This window comes from Leucopleurus acutus (genome assembly GCF_964270905.1).
Source record: "Leucopleurus acutus genome assembly, chromosome: 10".
NCBI classification, from domain to species: domain Eukaryota; kingdom Metazoa; phylum Chordata; class Mammalia; order Artiodactyla; family Delphinidae; genus Leucopleurus; species Leucopleurus acutus.
In genome coordinates, this window is record NC_139153.1 from 48,504,126 (window position 1) to 48,531,470 (window position 27,345).

General features: G+C 44.0%; 1 protein-coding gene across 1 annotated transcript; it reads left to right on the forward strand.

The window, feature by feature from the left end:
* Positions 1 to 207: 207 nt before the first annotated feature.
* On the forward strand, positions 208 to 25,655 carry LOC309968097 (uncharacterized protein). The gene is made up of 3 exons (XM_082849219.1): positions 208 to 417; positions 1,823 to 1,872; positions 25,159 to 25,655. Exons 2-3 carry the CDS (start codon positions 1,834 to 1,836, stop codon positions 25,567 to 25,569), a joined length of 450 nt encoding a protein of 149 aa, XP_082705345.1. The 5' UTR covers positions 208 to 417; positions 1,823 to 1,833; the 3' UTR covers positions 25,570 to 25,655.
* The last annotated feature ends 1,690 nt before the right edge of the window (positions 25,656 to 27,345 follow it).

Consider the following 27,345-nt stretch of genomic DNA (forward strand, 5'->3'; position numbering starts at 1 on the left):
CTCGGCCCAGCCCCTCTGTCCCGCCCTCCACCCCAGCCCCACGCACGGGCCAAACTTTCCCTTCTCCCTCCACCTGCCGACACGCAGCGCGCTGACGTCACCGCGCCGGGCACGCCCCGCCTCGGCCCCGCCTCCAGCCGCCATTTCAAGTGTGGCTGGACGAGCAGCAAGCAAGTAAGAATCCCGAGGAGGAGAAAGTTGACAATAGAAGAGAAGAAATGCTTTGAAAGGAGTTCAACAAGGGCATCGGAAAGCCAGAGAAGAGCCTAAAGTAGCAGAAGCGGTAGCCACACTGAGTATGGCAACCAAACGGCGGCTTAGTGGAGGGGGCGGAGCCACTTCTGGCGGCGGGGGCACGTTGCCGTCTCCGCTGTCGCATTCATTGGCTTATTTGAGAAGGAATCAGAAAGGCAATAGGTGAGTGTGGACGTCAGTCATAAATTAGTCCCGCCAGCAGGCGCTCTGAGCGCCGTGCTCCGACAGGGCTCCAGCCCTTCAAGGTGGCGGTTATGCCTCTTGCTTTGCACAGTTCTCCCAAGAGACGTCGCGGTGTAACCGTCACACCCTCGAGACGTGCAAATGGCTCCGCAGGGTGTGGAGAAACCCGAGGGAGCAGCTGGGTGGGGTAGCTTTGGAGTGTGGACAACTGCCAAGTGGGATAAAAGGCCTTCGGCCACGAGACAGGGGAACCGGAAGCTCGCCCCGTGACGACACTTTCTCTAGGCGGAAGTTCTATCTGCAGCGTCCGTCGCGGCCTTCTCAGTAACCTTAATGGTTAGGGTGTTCTGTCCATACTCAACTTTGGGTCTGGAGCTTAAATGCGCACCTGTCTTGGGGCCTCGGAAGGTTGGAGTTTTTCCCCAGAGGCGGCTGGGACCATTAAACACGTGAGGTTTGGCCCAGGAGATTTGAGGTCGTTTCAGAGGCCTTGACTTTGTGTGACCTCATTGAACTTGAGTTTTCACAGGTTGACCACTTAGGGCCGCTGGAGAAATTAACGAGGTGAAATTGAACATACTTGGTAAAATGGAATAAAGAGTACTGACGTGGATTGGGCTAGGTGTGAAGCTCTTCTCAGTTAGATGTCTTTTAGACCAGTAGTAGTCCTTATGAAAGAGACCTTCACCCAGGCCATGCCAGGCACTGGAAGCCCTGTGCAGGAAATCCACTGACTACAAAACCAAAGCAGTGGGACTTCCCTGCTGGGGTGGTGGTTAAGAATCTGCCTACCAATGCAGGGGACATGGGTTCAATCCCTGGTTCGGGAAGATCCCACATACTGCGGAGCAACTGAGCCCATGCTCCACAACTGATGAGCCTGCGCTCTAGAGCCCGCAAGCCACAACTCCTGAGCCCGTGTGCCACAACTACTGAAGCCCACGCACCTAGAGCCCGTGCTCCACAACAAGAGAAGCCACCGCAATGAGAAGCCCGTGCACTGTAACGAGGAGTAGCCCCTGCTCGCCACAACTAGAGAGAGCCCGTGCACAGCAACAAAGACCCAACACAGCCAAAAATAAATAAATAAAATAAATTTATAAAAAAAACAAAAGCAGTCAACTAGGAGCTGCAGCAATGAAGCTGTTAGCACGTTTCCACCTGCTTGGTGGGATTGGAGAATGTTTCATGGAGGAGGAGACCCTGCACAGTTAACATGTTATCAACAGGTGGAAATTGAGAGGCTATACTATTCCAGGCACAGCAAAGGTGCCAGAGTTCCCAAGTTTGGAAGCATAGCACAGGCCTTGCTATAGAGATTGGTTTCAGCTGTTAACTATTGACGCCTTCTTTACTGCCACGTGTTGTCTTTTTCTTTTTGCAGGGAGAAGAGGGATGGGGATCAAATCTATCAGAGAAGAGCTAACGCTGATGGTAAGGATTAGAGATGTCAAGGTTTGTACCAATAGAAAGATCCATAAACCAGAAATTCTTAACCTGGATTTATTGGCCTGTGTGGACCATGAACAACCTTCAGAAAGTTTGTGGTGTTTTTACTCCTTTGAAATTGTGTGCAGAATAGTATGTACTTCAGGGAGAAATCTGGCCACCTTCCTCCTTTCTCTCTTCTTCTTCCCCAGTGAAAAGGAGCTACTGACCTAATAATGAAAATTCACGATGTTAATTGACCCACATTCTTGGTGGTCAGGGCCACTATACATTCGTGGATGGGTTCTTTTCTACTTCCTCCAATGCACAAAGCTTGATGGTTTAGTTGAGCCAGAACCTGCTCTGCAGATCTGGTCATTTTATTTCCCCTGTCTCCTGGGCTTTCTCCATGTGGCTGATGGTCATGAAGGTCCCATGTTTTTAATGAGCAAGGAATTGGTGGCTGTTTGAGACCAGAAGCCGAAACCTCAATTTCTTTCTCAGCTTATGGAGTATCTTCCATGTGATAGCACTGTCATAAACACTGGGTGTACAGTGGTAAACAAAGTAACTTAGTTCCTGTTTTCATGGAGCTATAGTCTAATAGAGGAAGAGTAAACAACTCAGCAAATACATAGATGAGGAATTATGTTACAAAGCATCAAGCAGGAAAAGGCGAGTATACTGTGACGGACAATCGTTAGGGAGTTTGGAGAAAACCTCTATGAGAAAACTGCGAGGGAGCCAACCATGCAAAGTGTGTTCTAAACAGGTTACAACGGGGTTTTAGGCACTTTCGAAGCTATTGAAGTAATAATATCATTCCTCTTAGGCCGCTGGTCCTTGTATTTGGCTCCCTCAGTAATCTTTTGGGGGATGGGGGGAAAAGGGGGTTATGGTGATTCTGAACCCTTGCCCTAATACCAAAATTTAACCAAATCTTACCTAGGTTTCTTGAAAGTATGACATACTTTCCTGAAGAGTGGGACCTTGTTTTTCTTCACATTTTCAAAGGAGTCCTTATCTTCTTTTGGGTTCCTCCCAAAGTCAGACTCAGAAAAGATTTGGATGCAAATAGTTTATTTAGGAGGTGACCTCAAGAGGCATTCTGAAGGAGTGGTGAGGTGGGACAGGAAAGGAAGGAAAGTCATTCAAGGGTATATTAATGAGGGGAGACCGTGGCTATTTGAGAAACTGGAACGCACCTTGGAATTGCCCCACCAACAGGCAAGGAAGCTGAGGTATTTGCCCACCAACTCCTTTTCCTCTTCATTGTTAATGCTCCTGCACTTCCGCCCAGCTCAGTGCTGGGAAAAGCATGCTCCTAAAGTCAGAGAATGCACTCAAGCAAGAGACACAGACAGTCCTCCTCACGTACTAGAACTCTCTGAAACCAAACGTCAGAGAAGGCCCAAAGGATATGTACGGGTATAGACAGCATCTACTACAGTGTGTAAACCCAGAAGTTGAGAATCATTGTCTGGGCTGAAAAGCTGGGAGGGAAAGTATATTCATCCTTCCTCTTCTTTCTCTGTTGCCTTCAAGCAACTTACCTGCATTGTGTTTTGCTTTTAGCACCTGCAGGGTAGAGGAAAAAGGACTGATTTCAAGACTAATGATGTGTTGAAGTGATAATTACAGCTTTAATTCAAGTTTTATAGGCTCCATTAAAGAAAGAGAGTTGAAGTCTATAAATTAATATGTACCTTTTGTGAGAAACCTGAATATAAAGAAAAGCACAAGTTTATGTCTCTGTCCTAAGCTGATTTTCTCAGCAGTTCCACATCAGCGCCAGGACCAACTGTAAACTGCTGGAATCTGTCTCCCCCCCCCCAACCCCCTTCTCTCCAGTATCACACGTCATATGTAGTATAAAGTCATCTCTTGTGAGAAGGGATAACACCCATTCCTCACATAGGTGTGCTTCCCGCCTATGTGCCTAGAATGGTCCCTGTACAGGCACGTATTCAGGCATGGTGTTGATTAAAAATCGATGGAGTTTGCGAGTAGAGAAGACATGCACAAGCTAGGAATCTGGAGCCTGGGGAGAAGCTGACATCTTGGCAGACCCAGGGAATGAATGTCCAAGGTGACAGGGGCTCAGAGCCTGTAAGAAATAGGTAGATGAGAGGTTATTGTAGGAAAAGAAAAATCAGTCCATGCAGAAAGTAGAGTCTCAGCATCAAGCTGGGTTCTGGGCCAGAGAGTAGCTTCAGGTTCTCTCAGGCTGGCACCATGCCAACTTGATCTCAAGTTGAATTGAGCAAAAGATGGGAAATACCTGACTGAGGTGGAGCAGGTGCCTAGGTGCCTGCTACTTTTCAAACACTGTCTCTTAAAGGTTTAATATGTCTAGAAACCTCCTTCAGTAGGATGTTTATTGTAACATTATTGTAATGGGGGAAAACTGGAAACAACCTTGGATGAAGGTGTCCATTGATAGAGGATTGGTAATTGCTTGTATATATTATGTAGAACATCTCAGGATAAATAAGAAATTTGTGTGTTAATGCTAGCTGAAGTAACAACCCAAAACTAAACTAAACTGGCTGGTTTAACCCAAAAGCTTATTTCTCACACACATATAGTCCAATACATATGTCCTTGGTCCCTTCCCTCCAAGCAGAGAATTAGATTTTGGCTCCTTCCATCTTGCGGCACCACCATCTTCTAGGATCTCCTTAGAGTCTTCTGCTGGACCCTCTGCATTCAGCCAGCTGGTTAGCTGAGAGGGAGAACACTACAAAAGCTGGCCAACACTGGAAGTTGTGTTTGTTACTTCTTCCCAGGTTGTGTTGGTCAGAACTGAAGTCAAGGAAACTGGGACATGGCTGCTTCTGTGTCCAGGAAGAAGAAACGGGATTAGTCAACATCTAGGCGATCTCTGCCACAATTGGTAAATTTGGTTGCGGCCAGGCCAGAGCTACTGACTTATTGAGGAAGAGGAGTAGGAGGGATATACTCTTTTGTACATTTTGGACTTTATAAATCCAAATATTACCTGTTCAAAAAAAATTAATTTAAGAAGGGGAGACCGGTGAAATTCTGGTTCATCTGTGCTGTGAAATATTACATAGCAGTTAGAATGAAGTAGATCTGTACATACTGGAATGGAATGATCTGTAATTAAGGTAAACAAGCAAGTTATAGATAAATTTCTGCATTGACTTAGTTTGGACTGCTATAACAAATTACCATAGACTGGGTTGCTTAAAACAAATATTTTGTCTCACAGTTCTGGGGCATGGGAAGTCAAAGATCAGGATGCTGGCAGATCTGATGTCTAGTGAAGGCCTGCGTCCTGATTTAAAGACAGCCATCTCCTGATTGTATTCTTATATGGCAGAGGGCAGGAGCAAGCTCTCATGTTTCTGCTTATAAAGGCACTAATCCCATTCCTGAGGGTGCCACCGTCATGACCTATTTACCTCCCAAAGGCCCCACCTCCTAATATTATCACATTGATGGCTAGGATTTCAACATATGAATTTGGGAGAGACACAAACATTCAACCTATAACATATATGTATATAAATATATGGAATAAGGTCTGGGAGATGGGTGGAGGTGCAATACACATTTGCTTTTTGTGTACTGTTTGAACTATAAGGAGAAAATATTCCAATATTGTGTAACACTAACAATGTAAATTCTCTAAAGAAATTCATTAAGATCAATTTCACAAAAATATTTTGGAGGCCCATAAACCCCAGCTTCATTAATAAAGATAATGTAAATTAAAACTAAAATGAGATTCCATTTCACTCTCACCAGATAGGCAAAATTTTAAAGCCAGAAAATACTAAGATGAAGAGCAACAGAAACTCTCATCCTCTGCTAGTTGGAATGTCAATTGCTGTGACCTCTTTGGAAAAAGCAGATTGTTATTATGTAGTAAAATAGAACCTGTGCTTCCCCTATAGCCCAGCAATTCCACTCCTAAGTATATATATATTAATAACCTCTTGTACATGTGTTCCAAGTAATATACACAAGAACATCTATATCAGCATGTTTTGTAATAGCTAAATAAATAAAGGAAAGCACCCAAATAGAATGTAAAGATAATTATACAGTGGATACTTTATGTGGAAAGGTATTTATGCAGCTACATAAAGTAACTTGACTAAATCTCAGAACAATGATGATAGCAACAAAGTAACAGAAGAATACTTACAAGTGTGACTGTAAGTGTACATGACTTCCCTCAGGGTTGGAACAATCTCACAAAAAGCATTCCAAGTAGGGAGGAGGGGAGGACTGACCGTCAGCTGAACCTGGCAGAGCCAGTAAGACTTGGATGGGTGGAGCAGAAGAAAAGTGGCATTCCTGGAAGGAGGAAGGGCCTGAACAAAGGCAGGCACAGTGAAACCAGGTTGAACAGAGTGTTGGACATTCTCTCACAAAAAGGGAACTCACAAAAAGGTCAGAAGTAGGCACAATTGAATAAGAAGGGCAAGGAAACAACAATCAGTTTGGTGATTAACTCTAGGGGAAAGGAAAGGGATGCAACCAGGATAGGGCACACAGAAGACTTCCAAGATTCAGGTAGTGTGCTATTTCTTTTTTTTTTTTTAATATATTTTTGGCTGCCTTGGGTCTTTGTTGCTGCACATGGGCTTTCTCTAGTTGCAGTGAGCAGGTTTCTCATTGTGCTGGCTTCTCGTTGCAGAGCACAGGCTCTAGGAGCACGGGCTGCAGTAGTTGAGGTATGTGGGCTTCAGTAGTTGTGGCTTGTGGGCTCTAGGGTGCAGGCTCAGTAGTTGTGGCACACGGGGCTTAGTTGCTCAGCGTCATGTGGGATCTTCCGAGACCAGGGCTCAAACCCATGTCGCCTGAATTGGCAGGTGGATTCTTAACCACTGTGCCACCAGGGAAGTCCGAGTGTGCTATTTCTTAACCTGGTGATGAGTACACAAGTGCTCAACTATTCCTATATGTTTATGTGTTCTTTTAAGGTATATTTCATAATTTTAAGTTTGGTTTGTCATGGCTCGGGCAGTAATAATATTTATGGTACCCCGCAGTCTGCCCATCCCTTCTTTCAAGCTGAGGGAACGTCCAACACTCTCTTCAACCTGGTTTCATTTTGTCTGCCTTTTTTCAGGCCTTTCCTCCTTCCAGGAATGCCACTTTTCTTCTCCACCTGTCCAAGTCTTACTGGCTCTGCCAGGTTCAGCTGATGGTCAGCCCTCCCCTCCTCCCTACTTGGAATGCTTTTTCTGAGATTGTTCCAGCCCTGAGGGAAGTCATGTATACATACTACCTCACCCAGACCATTTCCGGGCACTTAACCTGTGCTGCCAGGTAACCATAGTCTTCTCTTTTTGTGAGTATTCTGTATTTCAAATTGGGTTGTGGATCACCCATGAGGGGTGGCAGATATCCTATCAGTCAGTAGGAAGTAAAGGACTTTCTTGGAGTTTTGGGTTTGGTGGTGTTGGTTATTTGCCCACCTTAAGCCGTGCCAGCATGATGACAGTCTAGAAATGTATAAAGAGCTGCATTTCTCTCCTTTTTAGGAAAATTTGCAAGAATGTATATACCATTCAATTCTCAGCCTTAGGCAGGAGTATCAGAATCTCCGAGGCACAGCAGTAGTTTATAAAAACATTCAAAAATGCAGGTATCTCTCACTAACTAAACTCAGGAACTGAATACTCACATTTATCTTCTGATAACTTGGTGTACCTCACTCTCTGAACTCAGGAACTGGATAGATTCAGACAGCATGGAATTTAATGCCTAGGTTCATTAAATTAATATAAATTCAGATAAAAAGCCCAATAAAATCTTCATAGCAACAATTAGATTTAACTGTGCTAAGGGATATAAATAGGTACCTCATGCAGTCAGTAAAATAGCCTTGTGAGGTTTTTATGCCAGTTTTACAGCTGAGGAAACAAACTCAGAAAGGTTAAGAAACTTTCCTCCAGAAGCTCCTGGAAATGCTTAGCACAGCACCTGGCTTGTAAGCGCTCGGTAACTGATAGCTGTTACTTATTAGTTGGTGGGACTAGAGTAAGAAAGCATTAGGGAGGTGGAGGTTGAACAACAGTGTGTCTGACTCAAGTCCACTTGCTCAGGAAAAACCGGTTTCAGCCGCCATCTGCATGATGTCATTCACACCATACCACTGCTGCATCGTTGCTGCCCATAGCGCTGCCTAATTTCTTTATTTCTTTCTTTCTTTTCTTTTTTTTTTTTGGCTGCATTGGGTCTTTGTTGCTGCGCACAGGCTTTCTCTAGTTGCGGCGAGCAGGGTCTATTCTTCATTGCAGTGCGTGGGCTTCTCATTGTGGTGGCTTCTCTTGGTGCGGAGCACGGGCTCTAGGCTGGCGGACTTCAGTAGTTGTGGCATGCAGGCTCAGGAGTTGTGGCTCACAGGCTCTAGAGCACAGGCTCAATAGTTGTGGTGCATGGGCTTAGTTGCTCCACAGCATGTGGGATCTTCCCAGACCAGGGATTGAATCCATGTTCCCTGATTAGCAGGTGGATTCTTAACCACTGTGCCACCAGGGAAGTCCCAGCACTGTCTAATTTCTTATTGCAGTGTCTGGGGAAGGAAATGAAGGCTTTCTCTTTGATTCTCAGTGGATTGTAAAGCCTTGTTTGCCTTTAGCACCCAACCTGAATGAGTGAATTTGGGGTTCAGGTGTACCAAAATTAGAGACGCCCCTGCCCGACTGGACATTGAGTTGGAAGTATCAGGACATCGAGAAATGTGGACAAAAGTTCCCTATCAATTGCAGTGCGCCTACATTTATGAACTCTTCTCCAGGTGCATAGCTGTGAGCAGTCTGCCTAAAGATGGGATTGTCTTCCATCATCCAAAGAGACCTGGGCCCTGGAACTGATGTTACTTCCCTGGTGAATGGCAGTGGACCATGACAGAGGGAGGGCTCTCCATGACCGTAGAGCGGAGTCTTAGGCTCCGTCCACCCCATCCAGCACACAGAAGGTGTTATCCTACTGTTATCAGATTCTTCTGCTTCAGTCTTGTGGGGGGCGGGTAACTTGTTCTCACTTAGTTTTAACTCACCCAAATCCTAGAGAGAAAATAATTAATTTTAAAAATTTGGTAGCTTTGTGGTAACTATTATAGAATAGTCGGTGCTGTATTGGGTCTTCTTGTGCACTTGACAAGCCTTGGGACACAAACTGAAAGCAGGAAAACAAAGAGGAACTAACTCCATATTGCACAAGCACCAAGGTTGTCATCAGAAAGTAAAGCTGTTGCGTCTGGAGAAAACCTTTCTCAATATGGAGTTGGGTAATTTCACCTGTTAACGTATGTACACATGGTGTGTATAGTGTGTTATTAACACTTCACCTGGCAGGGAGACCCAGGAAGGAAGCAAGTTTGGAGTGCCAAGGACCCCTTGGAAGGTCCTGGTGAAGCATGTAAGTATGCATTGGCACCTACAAACATGGCATACTTTGATATTAAGTAACCAGGCTGTAGAAAATGTATGGCCAGGAGATGAGTGTGCCCACAAACTGCCTGGGGAAAGGAATGGATCTTTGGACCACAACCCCTCGATGTAGAAAGGGTAGAGAAGGAATTGGCACAGTGAAAATTTAGAGAAGTGGGCAGACCCAAGGGCAGCAGAGTAGAACCTACAACTGGGATGCTGGCACAAAGCACCCCAGCGAAGGGTCTTAGTTTTTCAACAGAGATAAAATTCGAGGGATGGATTATTAATACAATTGTCCTTGGAAGGGCCCCAATTCACAGTTATCCTGCAGCCCTTTTATCAAAACCCATGCCTTACTCACTCAGATCATGATGTTCCTTGAATACTGTAGAGATGAAACCTCATCTACCCATAATGTCCAGACCATGAGGGGAAAAAAGTAAGAGGAAATAAAAGTAGCACTACCTGCAGGTGTGTAAACAGGAAAAACAGAAGAGGGAAAGCAAGCAGTGCAGGCATGCTCCAGGATCCTTTTTCCCCCTATTCATTCTCCCCAACCCATCCAAATCTTGACTAGGGGAAACTGTAGAAGCATCCAAGACAGATAGGGAAATATGAAGAACTCAGAACATCAGATGCTTGTGGGCTGCTTCCCCACGTATGGCTTGGGGCAGACTGCAGGCTGGCTTGCATCATGTCCAATATACTGTAGGAACAATAATGTAGCAGTGATGGAGGGCAGAGTCTAGGCCAGTGAACACCAGGATACCATACCCAGTTCCTCACAGCCTATACTTGGTCTGCAGGAGGTCAAAAGCTTCCCTGTGTCCTATCAGAGCATGCGGAAGTGCTGGAGAGGCTTGTGTAGAGAGTTGAAATGAAAAGGCCTGCAGAGGTGGGCTTTATGGCAGAAGGCAAATGGTTGGGACCGTGGACTTCAGCTCTGAGGGCTGGCATCACACTCCAGAGGCCAGATGGGGCCCACTGCATCTCAGCAGGTAATTATAGGAACTCAGGAATCATGCCAGGTAATTCATGGCAGAACTAGAAGACAGTCTAAGGACCTGCTCACAATGATCCATGGCGACGCTTTCCTTCTACCGTGAGGTCATATTTGAGCCTCTCCCTTCGCACACCCCCAGACCTTCTTGACAAGGTGAGGGGGGGAGGGAAAGAGACCTGAGAAGCAGCATTAAGAGAGACCAGGTTACTCTGAAAGACACTGTGTGAACCAGATAATTTAATATTTACCGGCAAGCTCGAATCTCCCTTTCCTGCCCAGCAGGATGGGGGCTTATAGGAAAGATTAGATTACAGAAAACAAGCTACATTGTCTTTGCACCTCTGAGTTACAGGGTGAGTTAGTGTGCATCCCTGCTCTAACCTTTTTTGTGCTTTATAGGGCAAGCATATGAAGTGTCCAGTTAAAGCCAGCCCTTTGGCTGCCACCCTCACAGCTAGTGGGGGCAGGAAATGAGAGCCTTTGTACAGAAGCAGATCATGGGCCCAGTGTTCATCTGCAAAGTGGGCAGGACCCACAGCAGGCCAAGGAGGAGACCATCAGCAGACATGGTGGGACTGTGGTTGGATGAGCACTGCAGGGGGCTTGCAACAAACCTGTTTTGTCACTTAGGGCCTCTTGGTTGCCAGTGACAGAAAACCCAAACTGCATTAAGAATGCTAGCATTCCTCTGTAACAATAGCCAAAGTAGAAATTTATTTTTCTCGTACATAAAAGCCTGAGTGTAAGCAGTTTTGGGCTGATAGTTCAACCCAATAATCAAGGTCCCGGGCCCTTCCCATGCTGTGTCTGCCATCCTCAACATTGAGCTTCTAGCTCCCACCACTGCACTGCTGCACCCACATTGCTGCAGTGTGAAGTGGGTAGGGAAAGTAGAGGACACACAATTTTGTTAAGGTCATGAATTAAAAGTTGCATATAGGGACTTCCCTGGTGGTCCAGTGGGTAAGACTCCATGCTCGCAATGTAGGGGGCCTGGATTCAATCCCTGGGAACTAGATCCCACATGCATACCGCAACTAAGAAGTCCGCATGCCACAACTAAAGATCCCGCAACTAAGACCCAGCACAGCCAAAGTAAGTAAAAAATAAATATTAAAATAAAAAAGTTGCATAAATCTCTTTTTTAAAAATTTATTTTATTGAAGTATAGTTGATTTTCTTTTTTTTTTTTTTTTTTGGCCACACCATGCATCATGTGGGATTTTAGTTCCCTGACCAGGGATCGAACCTGTGCCCCCTGCATTGAGAGAGCAATCTTAATCACTGGACCGCCAGGGAAGACCCTATAGTTGATTTTCAATGTTGTGTTAGTTTCTGGTGTATGGCAAAGTGATTCAGTTTTTTATATATATATATATATATATATATATATATATATATATATACACACACACACATACATACATACACACACACATATATATATACATACACACACACATATATATATACATACACACACACATATATATATACATACACACACATATTCTTTTCCATTATGGTTTATTACAGGATATTGAATATAGTTCCCTGTGCTATACAGTAGGTCCTTGTTGTTTATTCATTCTATATATAGTAGTTTGCATCTGCTAACCCCAAACTCCCAACCACAAGTCTGTTCTCTATATCTGTGAGTCTGTTTCTGTCTTGTAGATTCATTTGTGTCATATTTTAGATTCCACATATAAGTGATGTCATATGATATTTGTCTTTCTCTTTCTGACTTACTTCACTTACTATGATCTGTTGGTCCATCCATGTTGCTGCAAATGGCATTATTTCATTCTTTTTTATGGCTGAGTAGTATTCAGCCATATGTGGTCTATGTGTACCACATCTTGTTTATCCATTCCTCTGTCAGTGGTTTTTAGGTTGGTTCCATGTCCTGGCTATTGTGAATAGTGCTGCTATGAACATTGGAGTACATGTGTCTGTTTGAATTATTGTTTTGTCCAGGCATATATCACTTTCTCTTACATCCTATTGCCTGTAGCTTAATCACCTAGCCAGACCTAAGGTCTCATTTAGCTGTTGCCACAAAAATGCTGTGTAACAACCACAAAATATCAGTGGTAGACAACAGTAAGCATCTATTTCTTGTTCACATGTCTTCAGATCAGCCGATGTTTGGCTGGTCTATGTTGGACTCAGCTGGTCTTGGCTCCAGGCTGCAGCTTGGGTTCAAATCTGTTCCATGTATCTCTCATCCTCTTGCTAACAGCAAGCTGCCCAGGGCCTGTGCTTCTCATGGTGATGAGTTTCATGGTAATGGCAGCATACATAGGCCTTTGCAAGTCATGTATATGGGTTAAGAGCTATGTAAAGAAGGTGGCCTTAGAGCAAGGTTGTGACCTTGCACAGATCTGAGCCCTTTCACTTTTACACTTACCTATCCAGGGTCAGAATGGCAAAATGAAGGCCTTAGCCCACCCAACTGCAGAAGCACATTTAAAGCCTTTGCTTGGATCATGTCTGCGAACATCCCATTGGCCAACAGAAGTTATACCCAAGCCTAATGTCAGTGGGGTAGGAAGTATACCCCTCCCATGAAGGGAGGAGAGGAGGGATGGAACAAATGTCTTACGAACAATAGTCTACCAACCTTAACTACACAGAACTCTGGGAAAGCATGGTGGCCATATGTGCAATTAAAACTCTGGAGTTCTGTTCCTAAAGAAATAAAGAGAAGCTAGATTCTGGGGACAGTCTCTGCCACAATATGTGTCAGTCAGGAGTCAGTTTCCACTTCCAATTTAATGAAACCATGGTTGTATTCCCCTACGGAAGCATCCTTCCTTTTGGCGCTAGGAATTTCAAACCCACTGAGCTCAAGGTTGCAGAGATGGGAAGCACAAAAATTCCTCTGTGTTTCATGTGGTGTAAAAGTGAGGAGGGTTACCACATTCTTTACCCCTTGTTTCCCAAAGCTCTGCATTTTGGTTATGGGGGAGATGGCACTGTATACTGGCTGCTGACTTATGGCTTTTAAACTGAGACTTAACCAGGCCAATCCACTGTTCTACCTAACTGGGTCTTTCTGGATGGTAGGGCATGTGGTGAGATCAGGAATTCTGAGTGTGGTGCCACTGTCACACTTTATTTGCCATAGAATGTGTCCCTAAGATAGGAGCAGTGCCATGTGAGATATCACGGCAGTGGATAAGGTATTTTGCAGGTCCATAAACTAGTGGTGGTGGCAGAAATCCTGCAGGCAGGGGAGGCAAATCCACACCCATGATATGTGTCTATTCCTACAAATAACCTTTCCCCAACATGTTGAAAGGTGTCCAAGAACCAGGTGTCTGGCTGGTCCCCCTGGAAATGGTGCCATTTATGGGTTTAATACAGCTTCTGAATAAACATTTTGGACATTCAACAGCAGTGCTTAGGGAAATGCCTAGCAGTAATGCCTATGTTACAGAAGAAGAACAGTTACTAATCAATGACCTCAGCTTTCAGACTTCCCTGGTGGTGCAGTGGTCAAGAGTCTGCCTGCCAATTGCAGGGGACATGGGTTCGAGCCCTGGTCCCGGAAGATCCCACATGCCGCAGAGCAACTAAGCCCATGTGCCTAGAGCCCGTGCTCTGCAACAAGGGAAGCCACCACAATGAGAAGCCAGTGCCCTGCAACGAAGAGTAGACCCCGCTCGCTGCAACTAGAGAAAGCCCGCACGCAGCAACAAAGACCCAATGCAGCCAAAAAATAAAATAAATTAATTAATTGAAGAAAAGAATGACCTCAGCTTTCATCTTAAGAAATAGAAAAAAAAAAAGTAATTTGAACTCAAACAGCAGAAAAGAAATAATAAAGACCAGAGTGGAAATAAGTAAAGTAGTAAACAAAAAACCGTAGAGAAAATCAGTGAAACCAAAAATTGATTCTATGAGAAAAATCTATATAATTTTTAAACCTCTAGTCAGACTGATAAAGAAAAAAGGAGAGGGCTTCCCTGGTAGCGCAGTGGTTAAGAATCCGCCTGCCAATGCAAGGGACACGGGTTTGAGCCCTAGTGCAGGAAGATCCCACATGCCGCAGAGCAACTAAGCCCGTGCGCCACAACTACTGAGCCTGCGCTCTAGAGCCCGCGAGCCACAATTACTGAGGCCCACATGCCACAACTACTGAAGCCCACCGCAATGAGAAGCCTGCATACCACAGCAAAGAGTAGCCCCGGCTAGCTGCAACTAAAGAAAGCCCATGTGCAGCAACAAAGACCCACCACAGCCAAAAATAAATAATTAATTTTTAAGATAAAAGGAGAGAAGACACAGATAGCAATAAGAGGAATAAGAGGTGATATCACTACAGTTTTTGCAGATACTGAAAGGGTAATATGTGAACAACTTAATGCCAATAAACTTAACAACTTAGATAAATTTATTGAAAAACATGAACTGTCAAAGCTCATTTAAGAAGTAGAAAATAAAGAAGTAGATAATCAGCATAGAGTTATATCTATTAAAATTTTGAATTTGTAGATAAAATCTATCCCACAAAGAAAATGGTGGCAGTAGCCAGATTAGCTTGGTGAGGACAAGTCTTGTTGAGCCTATACACAGTCTTTTACTCTGTCACCATGGCCACTTTGTAAAGGGTCTATTGACCAAGCACTAGAGAATCTAAGGAAGAGGCCATCTGATGTCCACAGGTTGGGTCCTGTCGTCCTTCCGATTATTGAGTCTCAGCTACAACAGATGCCCTTGAATGATTTACACTCTACGTGTTGCAAGAAGTCCATCTTTCCTCTAGACCTCCTTGTCACCAATCTTCTAATTTTGTTCTTTCTAAATTCCTGACCAGCTGACTATCCTATTAGTGAGTCAAGTTAGCTCTGTACCGTAGTTAGATCTGCAGCAGAGTACTGCCCACTGGAGAATATCCCTTCATTGCTGGCTTTTGGAGCCGCTCCGGAGTCAGCTGTGATGCAGCAGTTACCCACTTCTTGCTGGTTCCAGCACGTGTGTAGATTCATCTGTGAAAGAAGCCTGTGGGTTTTTTTCCTCCACTAACTTATATGTGTTCCCCTTGAGGGCATAGGTAGAATATTGAAGGAGATATAATCAGGCAGTGGCATTGGATACAAGGGGAGTCCAGTAGTTCACTGTGCCTTTGGACCTGCCCAGTATATACCATTACCATTTCACAATGGCAGGCTGATATGCCTCTCCAATTTTATGGTTCAGTGAACCAGGTAGTACCCAGTTCATGATAAGTACTTTGAGTTGATTGAATCTCCCCATGTCTTGCCCTCCACCTGTGCTTTATCCTATACCACCGCCAGTGATAATTTGCTTATTTGTGATGACATTGCATTCTGTGGATGGCCAGGGTCCCATTTCCCCCCACCAAGGAGGTTATCTGTGCCTTCCTCATATACATGAGCAACTCAATTCTGGAATCCCATTTTAAGGCCTCTCCTGATACCAGTTATGGTACCAGTCAGGTCCCAAAGGGAAATATAAAGGGCACACTCAAAGTAGATAATTTGAGGAGAGTTTAATAAAGGAGCTGTTTGCAAAGGCATGGGCTGGGCATAGGGAAACCAAAAGGAATGTGCAGTAGTCCAGTTTTGGCAAGGGGAGGAGATGTGGAGGAGAAAACAGATAATATCTATCTAGAACACAATCCAAACTAGTTTAAACAAACAGAATATTCTGGCTCACATATCTGAAGAGTCAAGCTGTAAGTCTTAGAGCAGGGGCTCAAATGAGGTCATCATTATCTGGTTTTTCCTGCATTCACAGGCTTCATATACAGGCAGGATCTCCTATCATGCTACAAAAAGGCTTCAGAACTTACAGCCTTTTTCATTCAAGCACAGTAGGATCTATCAAAGGATTCACTGGTTCTCGTTGACTCTGGTTAGATCACTTGGCATGCCTGAAGCAGTCGTGGTGCTCAGCATCAAGGAGAGGTGTTGCTTGGTGTAGATCTGTGTCAGCAGCTCGGGCTGAGGAAAATCAGGGCGTGGAGCCTGGATGAGGAGGAGCAGTATTGATGCTGGGTAGCAAAAATACCATGTACCCCGTGTCTCTTCTCCCAGATATATGGGGCAGAGCTTTTCTATCTTGCGTACCTATGAATCACCTGGGGATCCCATTAAAGTGCAGAATTTGATGAATTAGGCCTGCAGTGGGGCCTGAGATTCCTTATTTCTAACAGATGATGTTGATGCTCCCAGTCCAGGGACCACATTTTGAGTAGCAAGATTCTATGGCTGCATAGTTGAATGTGGTAGCCACTGGTCCCATGTGGCTGTTGAGCACTGGAAATGTGGTTAGTCTAAATTGAGATGTGCTGTAAGTGTAAAGTGCACCCTGCATTTTGAAGACTTAATATGAAAAAAACTAAAATGTCATCAATAGTTTTTATATAGATTACATGTTGAAATGATATTTTAGATATATTGGGTTAAATAAATATTAAAATTAATGTCACCTGTTTCATTTTATTTTTTTTAACATGGCTACTAGAAAATGTAAAAATACATACGTGGGGGCTTCCCTGGTGGCGCAGTGGTGAGAGTTCGCCTGCCGATGCAGGGGATGCGAGTTCGTGACCCGGTCCGGGAAGATCCCACGTGCCGCGGAGCGGCTGGGCCCGTGAGCCATGGCCGCTGAGCCTGCGCGTCTGGAACCTGTGCTCCGCAACGGGCGAGGCCACAACAGTGAGAGGCCCGCGTACCACACACAAAAAAAACAAAAAACAAAAAACATACGTGGCTCACATAGTTCTGTTGGATAATACTGCGTTATCCAACTCTTGAAGGAAGTAACTCTTGAAGTAGATAAAGCTGGTGTTCTTAAACCATTTTCACTTATGATTCTCAATTAGAAGAGCGAATAAAGCAGAGACCTCATGAGAATTAACCTCACGGGTCCTTGGACTTGGTGCACCCTCAGGACCTCATGACCTCGGGTTAGGTAATTGCAGGTTGAATTGATGCATAAGTGCTTAGGACAGGGGATAATGCTTGAGGGCATTATGATAAGTGAAATAAGTCAGACAGAGAAAGACAAATAATGTATGATCTCACTTATATGTGGAATCTAAATAAGCAAAAAACCAAACTCATAGAAAAAGAGATCAGATTGTGGTTACCAGAGGCGAATGTTGTGGGGAGGGGCAATTGAAGTAAGGTGGTTAAAATGTACAAACTTCCAGTTATAAGACAAACAGGTATTGGAGATGTAACATGCAACCTGATGACTATAGTTAACAATGGTGTGTGATATACAGAAAAGTTGGTGAGAGTGTATCTAAGAGTTCTCATCACAAGGAAAAAATCTCTTTTTTTTAAAATCTTTTTTATTTATTTTTATTTTTGGCTGCATTGGGTCTTCGTTGCTGCTCGTGGGCTTTCTCTAGTTGTGGTGAGGGGGGCTACTCTTCGTTTCGGTCCGTGGGCTTCTCACCGCGGTGCCTTCTCTTGTTGCGGAGCATGGGCTCTAGGCACACAGACTTCAGTAGTTGTGGCACACCGGCTCAGTAGTTGTGGCTTGCAGGCTCTAGAGCGCAGGCTCAGTAGTTGTGGCTCACAGGCTTAGTTGCTCCACCCGCATGTGGGATCTTCCCGGACCAGGGATCGAACCCGTGTCCTTTGCATTGGCAGGCAGATTCTTAACCACTGTGCCACCAGGGAAGTCCCATTTCTCTCTCTTTTAACCTATATGAGATGATGGATGTTAACTAAACTTGTGGTAATCATTTCACAATATATGTAGGTCAGGTTGTACACCTTGAACTTACATAGTGCTGTATGTCAGTTATATCTCAATAAAACTGGGGTAAAAACAAGATGGAAAATTAAGTTTTAGTCATTGCATAAGCACCCAGGGGCTTTTGTTTTTACTTCTTTTTTTCTTTTTTTTTTTTTTTGTGGTATGCGGGCCTCTCACAGTTGTGGCCTCTCCCGCTGCAGAGCACAGGCTCTGGACGCGCAGGCTCAGCAGCCATGGCTCACGGGCCCAGCCGCTCCGTGGCATGTGGGATCTTCCCGGACCGGGGCACGAACCCGTGTCCCCTGCATCGGCAGGCGGACTCTCAACCACTGCGCCACGAGGGAAGCCCTTTACTTCCTTTTTATGTTAAATTTTTAAAAAAACTTTTTATCTTGAGATAATTATAGATTCACAAAAAGTTGCAAGAATAGTACAGAGAAGTTTCTGAACCTTTCACACAATTTCCCCCAATGGATACATCTTATGTAACTGTAGTACAGTATCAAAACCAGGAACTTGACATTGGTACAATGTACAGTTCTTTGCCAGTTTATTACATGCAGGTCCTGTGTAATCACCACTACAATCAAGATACAGAACTACTACCACACCTTAAAGAGCTCCCTCAGCTACCTCTTTATAGAATATCCATCCCCTTTCTCCACCAACCATCCCTGACAACCACTAATTTATTCTCCATCTCATCCATTTCGAGTAGAATTTCATTTTGATTTATTTCTAGTTTTTGGAGAGTGTCTCTCTGTGCGGATATTTAGGTACGACATTGTGTATACATAACTTATCTCAGTTCTACTTGTGTTGACATTACCAGTTTCAGTGAGGGGTAGAAACCTTTCTTCTCTTTAAGTCCCTTTACTCTCCCGTTTATAACTGTCTTAAATATTTTCTCTGTATAAATTGAGAACTGCATCAGACGATGTATGAGTACTCAGGACAGGGGACGATGGACTGGACCTGGTAGGCTTTGATCTTTTTAGGAAAGAGGAAATAGAAGGGACCACAGGGTCCCTCCTCCCAGCCAGCAGTCACTTCATTTCTCCCTTTTGTTTGTGCAGTTGCTTGAAGTAGAAATTACCACAGTGCTCATCAACTTTTCTAATCTATCCTGCATACAACCACTAACCTTTTGCTTAAACCTTCAGGTATAATTTAGAAAACTCAAGAGAAGGAAAACATATTATTAAATTATTTTCACTCTTTTGTTCTTCCTTCTTGATATTCCAAGATTGCTTTTCCAATCATTTACTTTTTGCTTCAAAAACTTCTACTAGCTATTTTTTAAAGGGTGGGGGTTGCTGTTGACAAATTCTCTCAGTTTTTCTTCGTCTGAGAATGTCTTGATTTCCTCTTCATTCCCGATTGTCTCTGCGTATAGGATTTTTAGTTGACAGTTCTTTTCTTTCAGCACTTGGAAGATGTTGTGCCACTTCCTTCTGACTTCCGTGGTTTCTGATGAGAAACTTGACTTCATTCAAAGTTGTTTTTCCATTATAGGGAAGTTGTCATTTCTCTCTGGCTACTTTCAAGATTTTTCTTTGCCTTTAGTTTTCAGAAGTTTGACTATGATGAATATTGACATGGATTTCTTTGGGTTATCCTGTTTGGGATTTTATCAGCTTCTTGAATCTATAGGTTTATGTCTGCCATATTTGGAAAATTTTTAGCCGTATTTATTTGAATATTTTTTAAGCTCCACCTTCTTCCTCCTCTACTTTTGAGACTCCAATGACATAAATATTAGATCTTTTCTTATAGTCCCACAAATTCCTGAGACTCTGTTAATTTTTTTTCAGTCTATTCTCTCTCTGTTGTTCAGATTGGGTGATTTCTATTATTCTTTCTTCAAGTTCATTTTACTATAGAACTCATCTAGTGACATTTTTCAGTGGGTTTTTTTTTTCAGTTTTAAAATTTCAGTTTAGTTCTTCTTCATCTGTTTTGTTTCTTTGCTGAGACTCTTCATTTGTTTGCAGTATGTCTGTAATTGCTCATTGAAGCATTTTTATACTGGCTGCTTTAAAATCCTTGTCAGATAATTTCAACATCACTGTCATTTTGGTGTTAGCATCTATTGGTTATCTTTTCTTGCTCAAGTTGAGATTTTCCTGGTTCTCAGTATAAAGAGTGATTTTCAGTCCTGGACATTTTGAGTGTTATGTTATGAGACTCTGGATCCTATTTAAATCTTCTGTTTTAGCAGGCTCTCACTGATGCTGTCAGATAGAGGTCAAAGTTCAGGTTCCCCACTCAGCCGCTGTTGACATCCTGGGAAGGGGGTGTAGAGTGGGTGCCTAATTACTGCTGGGCCAGGGTGGGAGTTCAGGCTGCCCACTGATCCTCTGCTGAGACCACCCTGGCTGGGAGGGGAAGGATGCCTTGTTTTTGCCACACTCGTGGCTTCTACTGACAGGATGGAGGAGCACATTGCTTCTGGCAGTGGCGACAGCCCTGACTCTCCACTAAGCCTTCTGACAGCACCCTGCAAGTAGGAGTAGAAGCCTGGGGTCCCCGTTTATCTTGACTGGCAGAGTATAGGGAGTATTACAATTTTTTTTTCTGTGGTTTGACTGGAGTAGAGTAGACTGGAGTAGTCTAAAAGTTTTCTTTCTTGTTACTCTGCCCCTTCCTAGTCCTTTGGCTAGAAAGAGCAGGATTTCTTTTTTTTTTTTCATCTGTGCCCATTTGTTTCTGGGTTGCTAGCTTCTCCAGTACTCAGTCTGAGATATCTGAGGCAAAAAGAAAACCATCGGAATCATTGCCATGTCTTTCTATGGGTGCCAAGGCTGCTAGTCAGACTATCAGACTATCTCCCTCTCCACTCTTCAGAGTCTTCTTATTTTATATATATATACATATATATATATATATATATATATATATATATATATATAATATGTATATATATATATATGTATATATATGGCCCAGGGTTTTTTTTTTAGCTGTACTTAACAGAGGGATTGAGGAGACGTGTTTATTCCATATTGTCCTGGAACCACAAGTCCCCAGGGACTTTTAGACCATTTCTTCTGCCTCACCTGGTGAACAGCAGCCAGTGAGGACAGTGTTCACCTGAATTGTTGGTGAGCTCCCTCCTCACCCACCTCCCTACCAGCCCAGTGGCCCTGCCTGTTTTTCTGTGATTCTGAGTTTGCCTTCTGGAATTTGAAATCATTCCAGCCTGTTTTGAGCAGGCATTTTCCAGTTTTCTACCACTTGCTAGTTCCCAGCCCCACCACTCAGAATTCTCCATCAACCAGAGGCCCACGGAGGCTGCTCCTACACTGTTGCGGGCCAGAACTCTATTCGTGTCTCTCAGGCTGGAGTGCACGGTCCCCAGAGCGAGGCTTGCAATGCAGCTGCCGAGGAGCCATGGCGCTTCCCCGTTTTTCCAGGGTCAGTGGTCTGGTCCTTCTGACTCAAATGCCATGCAGTTTGTGAGAGTCCCTTTTAAGTTTAAGTTAAAGGAAAATATTTTGAGTTGAAGAAAATATTTTTGGAATACTTTTATTAAGACTCAAAATTAATGAATAATTTAAAAAAAAACCAGTGATCCAAGGTGAGATTTTCAGATGTCTGGGAATATATTATCCAAATTTTCTTCCACTTCCCCATGAGATAGGAAACAATTATTTTCGTTTCAGTCATTCCTAATGAATGATTTTAAGATACCTACCTTAGGGAGATGCAGCAAGAGAGACATTTGTCCAAGTGGAGTTAACAACGATGCTTGCACTTTTTAACTTAAAATACTTTTTTATATTTTGAAAAATTTTAGATACACAAGAACAGAGAGAAGAAATGTACCTTCAATTTAATAACTAATATATGGTCATATTTGCTTCATATAGTCTTTGTTATTATTTTCTCTCTTAATTATTTAAAGGAAATCCCAGACATCATTCATTTCACACCATGTACTTCAGAATTAGTTTCTAACAAATTGAACATTTTCTTTATATAACCACAATGCTATTGTCACATCTAAAAAAATAGTGATAATTCTTTCACGTCATCTAATACCCAAATTTCCACAATTGTCTCAAGAATGTCTTTTTTTTAGTGGTAAAATACACGTAACATAAAATTTACCATAGTAACCAGTTTTAAGTATACAGTTCAGTATATTGTGATTTTTTTTGTTTTTTTGGGGGAAAAAAAGTTCATTTAATGAGCTCCAGGGAACACTCAGTGTGCTGCCGTACTAACCCATGAATTACAATGGATTGTTGGTAAGCAAGACGAGAGAACAGGGAACAAACAAAATCAAGACATTGTTCCTTACTGAGCTCTTCTCAAATTAGATCAAGGAGTTATGGTTCAACGCCACAGCTGTAAATCATTTCTGCTCCTGGAGAGGTTAGAAAGGGCTTATAATATTTGCCCTTTTTTTCAGACAGAATTTAGGTCTGAGCAAAACCTTTTGTGTCCTCCAACCTCAAAGTTTATTGGGGATGGAAGTCCAAATTTGCTGTCACATGCCATAAAAAGAATCTCATGAGCAGAGGGTCAAACTAATTTTGGAATATATGAATTATGCCCAGTGTTACTTTAAATAGAATTTTTTTTCTGAGATATACATTTTAAAGTAATAACTAGAATTATGACTTATAACATTATACCAGAACATATAAGATTTTTAGAAATTTCATGTAATGTCTGAAACATTTATGTTAACATATTTCCATACAAATAACCCAAAGAAAGTTTAGTATTAGTTGTTTTGTTTGTTTGTTTGTTGTTTTATACTGCAGGTTCTTATTAGTCATCAGTTTTATACACATCAGTGTATACATGTCAATCCCAATCACCCAATTCAGCATACCACCATCCCCACCCCACCGAAAATAGATGTTAAACTAAAATATATAAATTTTTGACTGATCTATGTGACTCTGGGTTCTGAAACTTCTACATGTCACATGCGTGATACATAACACACAGTGTCAGCCCCAGGAGAGCAAAAACACTCCAACGAAGCAAGCCAAAGAAACAAGTTTCAAACAAGGTAAAGTGATGTGTAGACCAGGATTTTTCAATTCTTTCCTGTCATGCTGAAGCTTCCCGTTCCTGAATAACAACACGTTTCCCTTGCCCTAGACACCCAAGAGCATGTCTCTTTTGGGCATAAGAATCTCTAGAGTTACACATGTGTAGTGAAGAGTGGACCTAGGGCTTCCCTGGCGGCGCAGTGGTTGAGAGTCCACCTGCCGATGCAGGGGACATGGGTTCATGCCCCAGTCCGGGAAGATCCCACATGCCACGGAGCGGCTAGGCCTGTGAGCCATGGCCGCTGAGCCTGCGCGTCCGGAGCCTGTGCTCCGCAACGGGAAAAAGAGTGGACCCAGCTGGCATACTCACAATGACCAAATTGTGTTAATCGTACTTTAAACCAATACGTCGCTCCACGATGAAGTTGTAATAAATGATATATTTGCTTTCTAGACATGAATGAGATGCCTTACTGGATATACTCCAGGAAGGCCAGAGAAACTGAAATAATTTACTGGTGAGTTTCTTTCAGGATAGCCCATGATTTATCTAGAATATAATCTTTACATATCTGGATCCTTCAAATTAGACCAAAGGGAATATCTGGGCTGCAAGCCTCAATTAGAAGTGTGGTATGCTGCTATGCTGCCAACTAGTGCTCCCTGACCTGTATCTTCAGAGACCAGAACCCAGTGTGGTGGATGACCAATTCATGCGTTGAACAAAAGAAGACCTCCTACAGGGCAGTGTATGTGTCATTACAGGTATGGCACTTAGGGCTAAGTACCATAAGGACTACAAGAAAACAAACAAACAAAAGTAACACATGAAGCATATAGGATAAGGAGGCACCACAGTCCAGAGCACAAGCCACTACCATCTGTATACCCTGAAGAACAGTGGAAAGTTTAAATGTTTTATCAAATTTCGAAAAAGAAGCGAAGAAAGAACCTATCTGCCAGGAAGGGACATCGTGGGGTGCAGCATCCAGTTGGGTCAGGCTCTGCATCCCCTGCTCAGAAACCTTCGCCGCCTGGCTCATGGTGATGCTGGCAGCTGAGCAGCCCTGGAGAAGGTGCTTCAGTCTCCAGGCCTCGCAGAGAAGCTGGGGAGGTCCCCGGAGGAGGCTGGCCACACCCTGGCAAGCTCTGGGGGCTTCTGCACTCAGCTCTGAGCAGCGTCTGGCCTCTGGGCCACTTGCGGGGGAAGGGCTGGCCAATACATACACAGGGCTCAAGATCAGGAAGCCGATACCATCCAGTCACCTCCCACTTCCTTCTCCAAAGGAGAGGGAGGTGAAGGTCCAAGAAGAGCCCCAAAGAGGCATGGCAAAGATGGAGGATCACACAGAGACCAAAGGAGAGGACGATCGGAAGAGGGGCCACCGTAGCAATCGGGATATACCATTGACATCTAGGCCCCAGGAGACCAGTGGAGTCCTCACTTGCCTCAAGTGCGATCCTGAGCCAGTGGACCTCCTTCCCGAGCACCCAGAAGACAACTTGAGTGAGAACGCCCAGATGTCTCCAATGAGCTCCTCCTCAGAAAGCCATGTCATCTGCTCAGATGGAGATCCTGGAGATGTCCTGCCTCCTTGGAAGCCTGAGTCCCATGCCATGGTGTTCTCTGCCCCAACCGCATGCTGCTCCCTGCTGCTGGAGAGGCTAAAAAAAGAAGTGCTGGGTGAAGACCACCGGCCCAAATCACCAGGCTCACTGATGTCTGGAAAGGAGCTGCAGCGTGAAAAATCTTCAGACATCCCATCAAGAAGCTCCTCTTCCCTGGTGTCTACCAGCAGTAGGCCCTGCAAGCAGAAGATTACCCTGCCGCTTTTTCTGCTGCTGCCGGGACTGAGGTCGCCCCTGCCGCTGACAAGGGATCGAGGTGAATGGCCCCCTCCTCCTAAGTTTCCGTGCTTAGCTGCTGCCAAAAACCCAGGCACCTTTGTTAACATAGTTAAGTCTCTCTCTCTCAGAACTAGCCCATTTAGCTCCAGGTTCCTTAGCGCACCCGACGCACTTACACAGCATTTAAGAGCTTTCCACAACTGGAAGGTCATATCTTTATTTCTTATCGCAGGAACACAACTTCTGTAAACTTTATTTCTGTCAGAACCTGTCTCGCCAAGCCATGGCTGGAAGAATCTCTGGATACAGATCAGGGGCAGAGGGTCCTCAGGAGCGGCGTCCAGTCTACCCCGCGGAGGCGGTCGGCGTTGAAGTCCAGCAGGCCCTTCCGCAGGGAGGCGCACACGGCGGGCAAAGGCACCAAATCCTGCAGTGCGCACAGGTCCTCACAGCGCCAGAAGAACTCGGCCGCGCTGTCGCGCCGCAGCTTCACCGAGTGATCATGGCCCGAGCGTGGCCTCGGGGACGCTGGCTGCAGATACGATGCCCACACCCGCCTGGGGGCCACGGCTCGCCTCCCGGCCCCTCGGGCGCCCATCGCCCGGCGGCTGCGGCCCCGCAGCCTGCGCAGGACCGGCGTCGCACCAGAAGACGCAGGGCCACGGGCCCCAGCTAGGCCGGCCCCTCCATACTGCGCTCCGGCGCGGCCTCCCACCCGCAACGCCGGCCGTTGGCGCCGACCTCATCGGCCTCCGCGGCGCGGGCCAGTATATTGATTTTTGTGTTTTTGGTAACAATTTTGTACAGCCATCTCCAGAACACTTCATTGTGCAAAACTGAAACTCTGTACCCATTAAACAACTATTTTTTCCGAATAATATTTGAAATTGCCTTTTTAAAAAATTGAAGTATAGTTAATTTACAATGTTGTGTTAGTTTCAAGTATAGCGGAGTGATTCAGTTTTATGTGTGAGTGTATGCATATATTGTTTTTCATATTCTTTAAACAACTCTTCATTCTCTCCTTCGCTCAGGCCCTGGAAACCACCATTCTATTTTCTATCTCTAAGAATTTGGCTGTTCTAGATACCTTATGTAGGTGGAATTATATAGCATTTGTCTTTTTGCAACTGGCTTATTTCACTTAGCATAATGTCCTCAAGGTTCGTCCATATTGTAGCATGTGTCAGAATTTCATTCCTTTTAAGGATGAATACTATTCTATGTATATACCACATTTTGTTTATTAATTCATCTGTCAAGGGATACTTGGGTTGCTTACCCATTTTGGCTATTGTGAGTAATGCTGCTATGAATATGGGTGTAGAAATAGCTCTTTGATATTTGCACCCTGCTTTCAGTTCTTTTGGGTTTCCACACAGAAGTGGAATTGCTGGATCATATGGTATTTCTATTTTTAATTTTTTGGGAAATTGCCATACCACAACAAATGTACCATTTGGGTTTTTTGCTTTGTTTTGTGTTTTTTGGCCACACAGTGTGGCATGCGGGATCTTAGTTCCCCAACCAGGGATTGAACCGGTGCCCCTACTTTGGAAGCACAGAGTCTTAACCACTGGACTGCCAAGGAAGTCCCAGTTTTCTGGGGTTTTTGGTAGTAGCCGTCCTAATGGGTATGAGATGGTATCTCATTGTGGTTTTGATTTGCATTTCCCTAATGATTAGTGATATTGAGCATCTTTTCCTGTACTTTTTAGTCATCTGTATATCTTCTTTGGAGAGATGTCTATTAAAGTCCCTTGCTCTTTTTTTTTTTTTTTAGTATTTATTTATTTGGCTGCATTGGGTCTTAATTGCAGCACGCGGGATCTTTTTTTTTTTTTTTAGTTGCGGCATGTGAAATCTGGTTTTTTTTAGTTGCAGCCTGCGAACTCTTAGTTGCGGCATGTGGGATCTAGTTCCCTGACCAGGGATTGAACCCGGGCCCCCTGCATTGGGAGCATGGAGTCTTAGCCACTGGACCACCAGGGAAGCCCCCCTTGCCCATTTTTTAATTGGGTTGTTTATTTTTTTGTTGCTCTCACATATTTTGTATATTGACCTCTACTGGATATATGACCCCAAAATATCTTTTTATAATTGATGTGTTTGAACCAGGATACAGCAAAGTCACACTATATTTGTATATTTTATTGTCTAATCTGGAGGAAATCCCTGTCCCTGTTTCTTTCCCTTGCCCTTGACTTGTGGCAGAATCCAAGTCCATTGTCACGTAGATTTGTAATTTTGTGTTTTACCTTTGCTGCTGCCCTGCAAAATTTCCTGCTTTTGCCTTGGATAATTTCATCAGTGAATTTTCCCTTTAGGAAAGAGAATTTCTCTATCAAAAGTTCCTAGGGGACTAAAACAAAAATGAGAAGAGGAAGCTTTCTCAGTATCTGGGAACTTACCTATGGGGAGGTGGGCACTGGAGGAAGGTGAGAGGGGTGTG

Bases quoted from the DNA above. Each gene is read 5' to 3' on its own strand.
- LOC309968097 (XM_082849219.1), top strand. From the start codon at position 1,834: ATGGGGATCAAATCTATCAGAGAAGAGCTAACGCTGATG. The intron at 1,873-25,158 runs GTAAGGATTAGA...TATTTCTGTCAG, and splicing joins GAGAAGAGCTAACGCTGATG to AACCTGTCTCGCCAAGCCAT.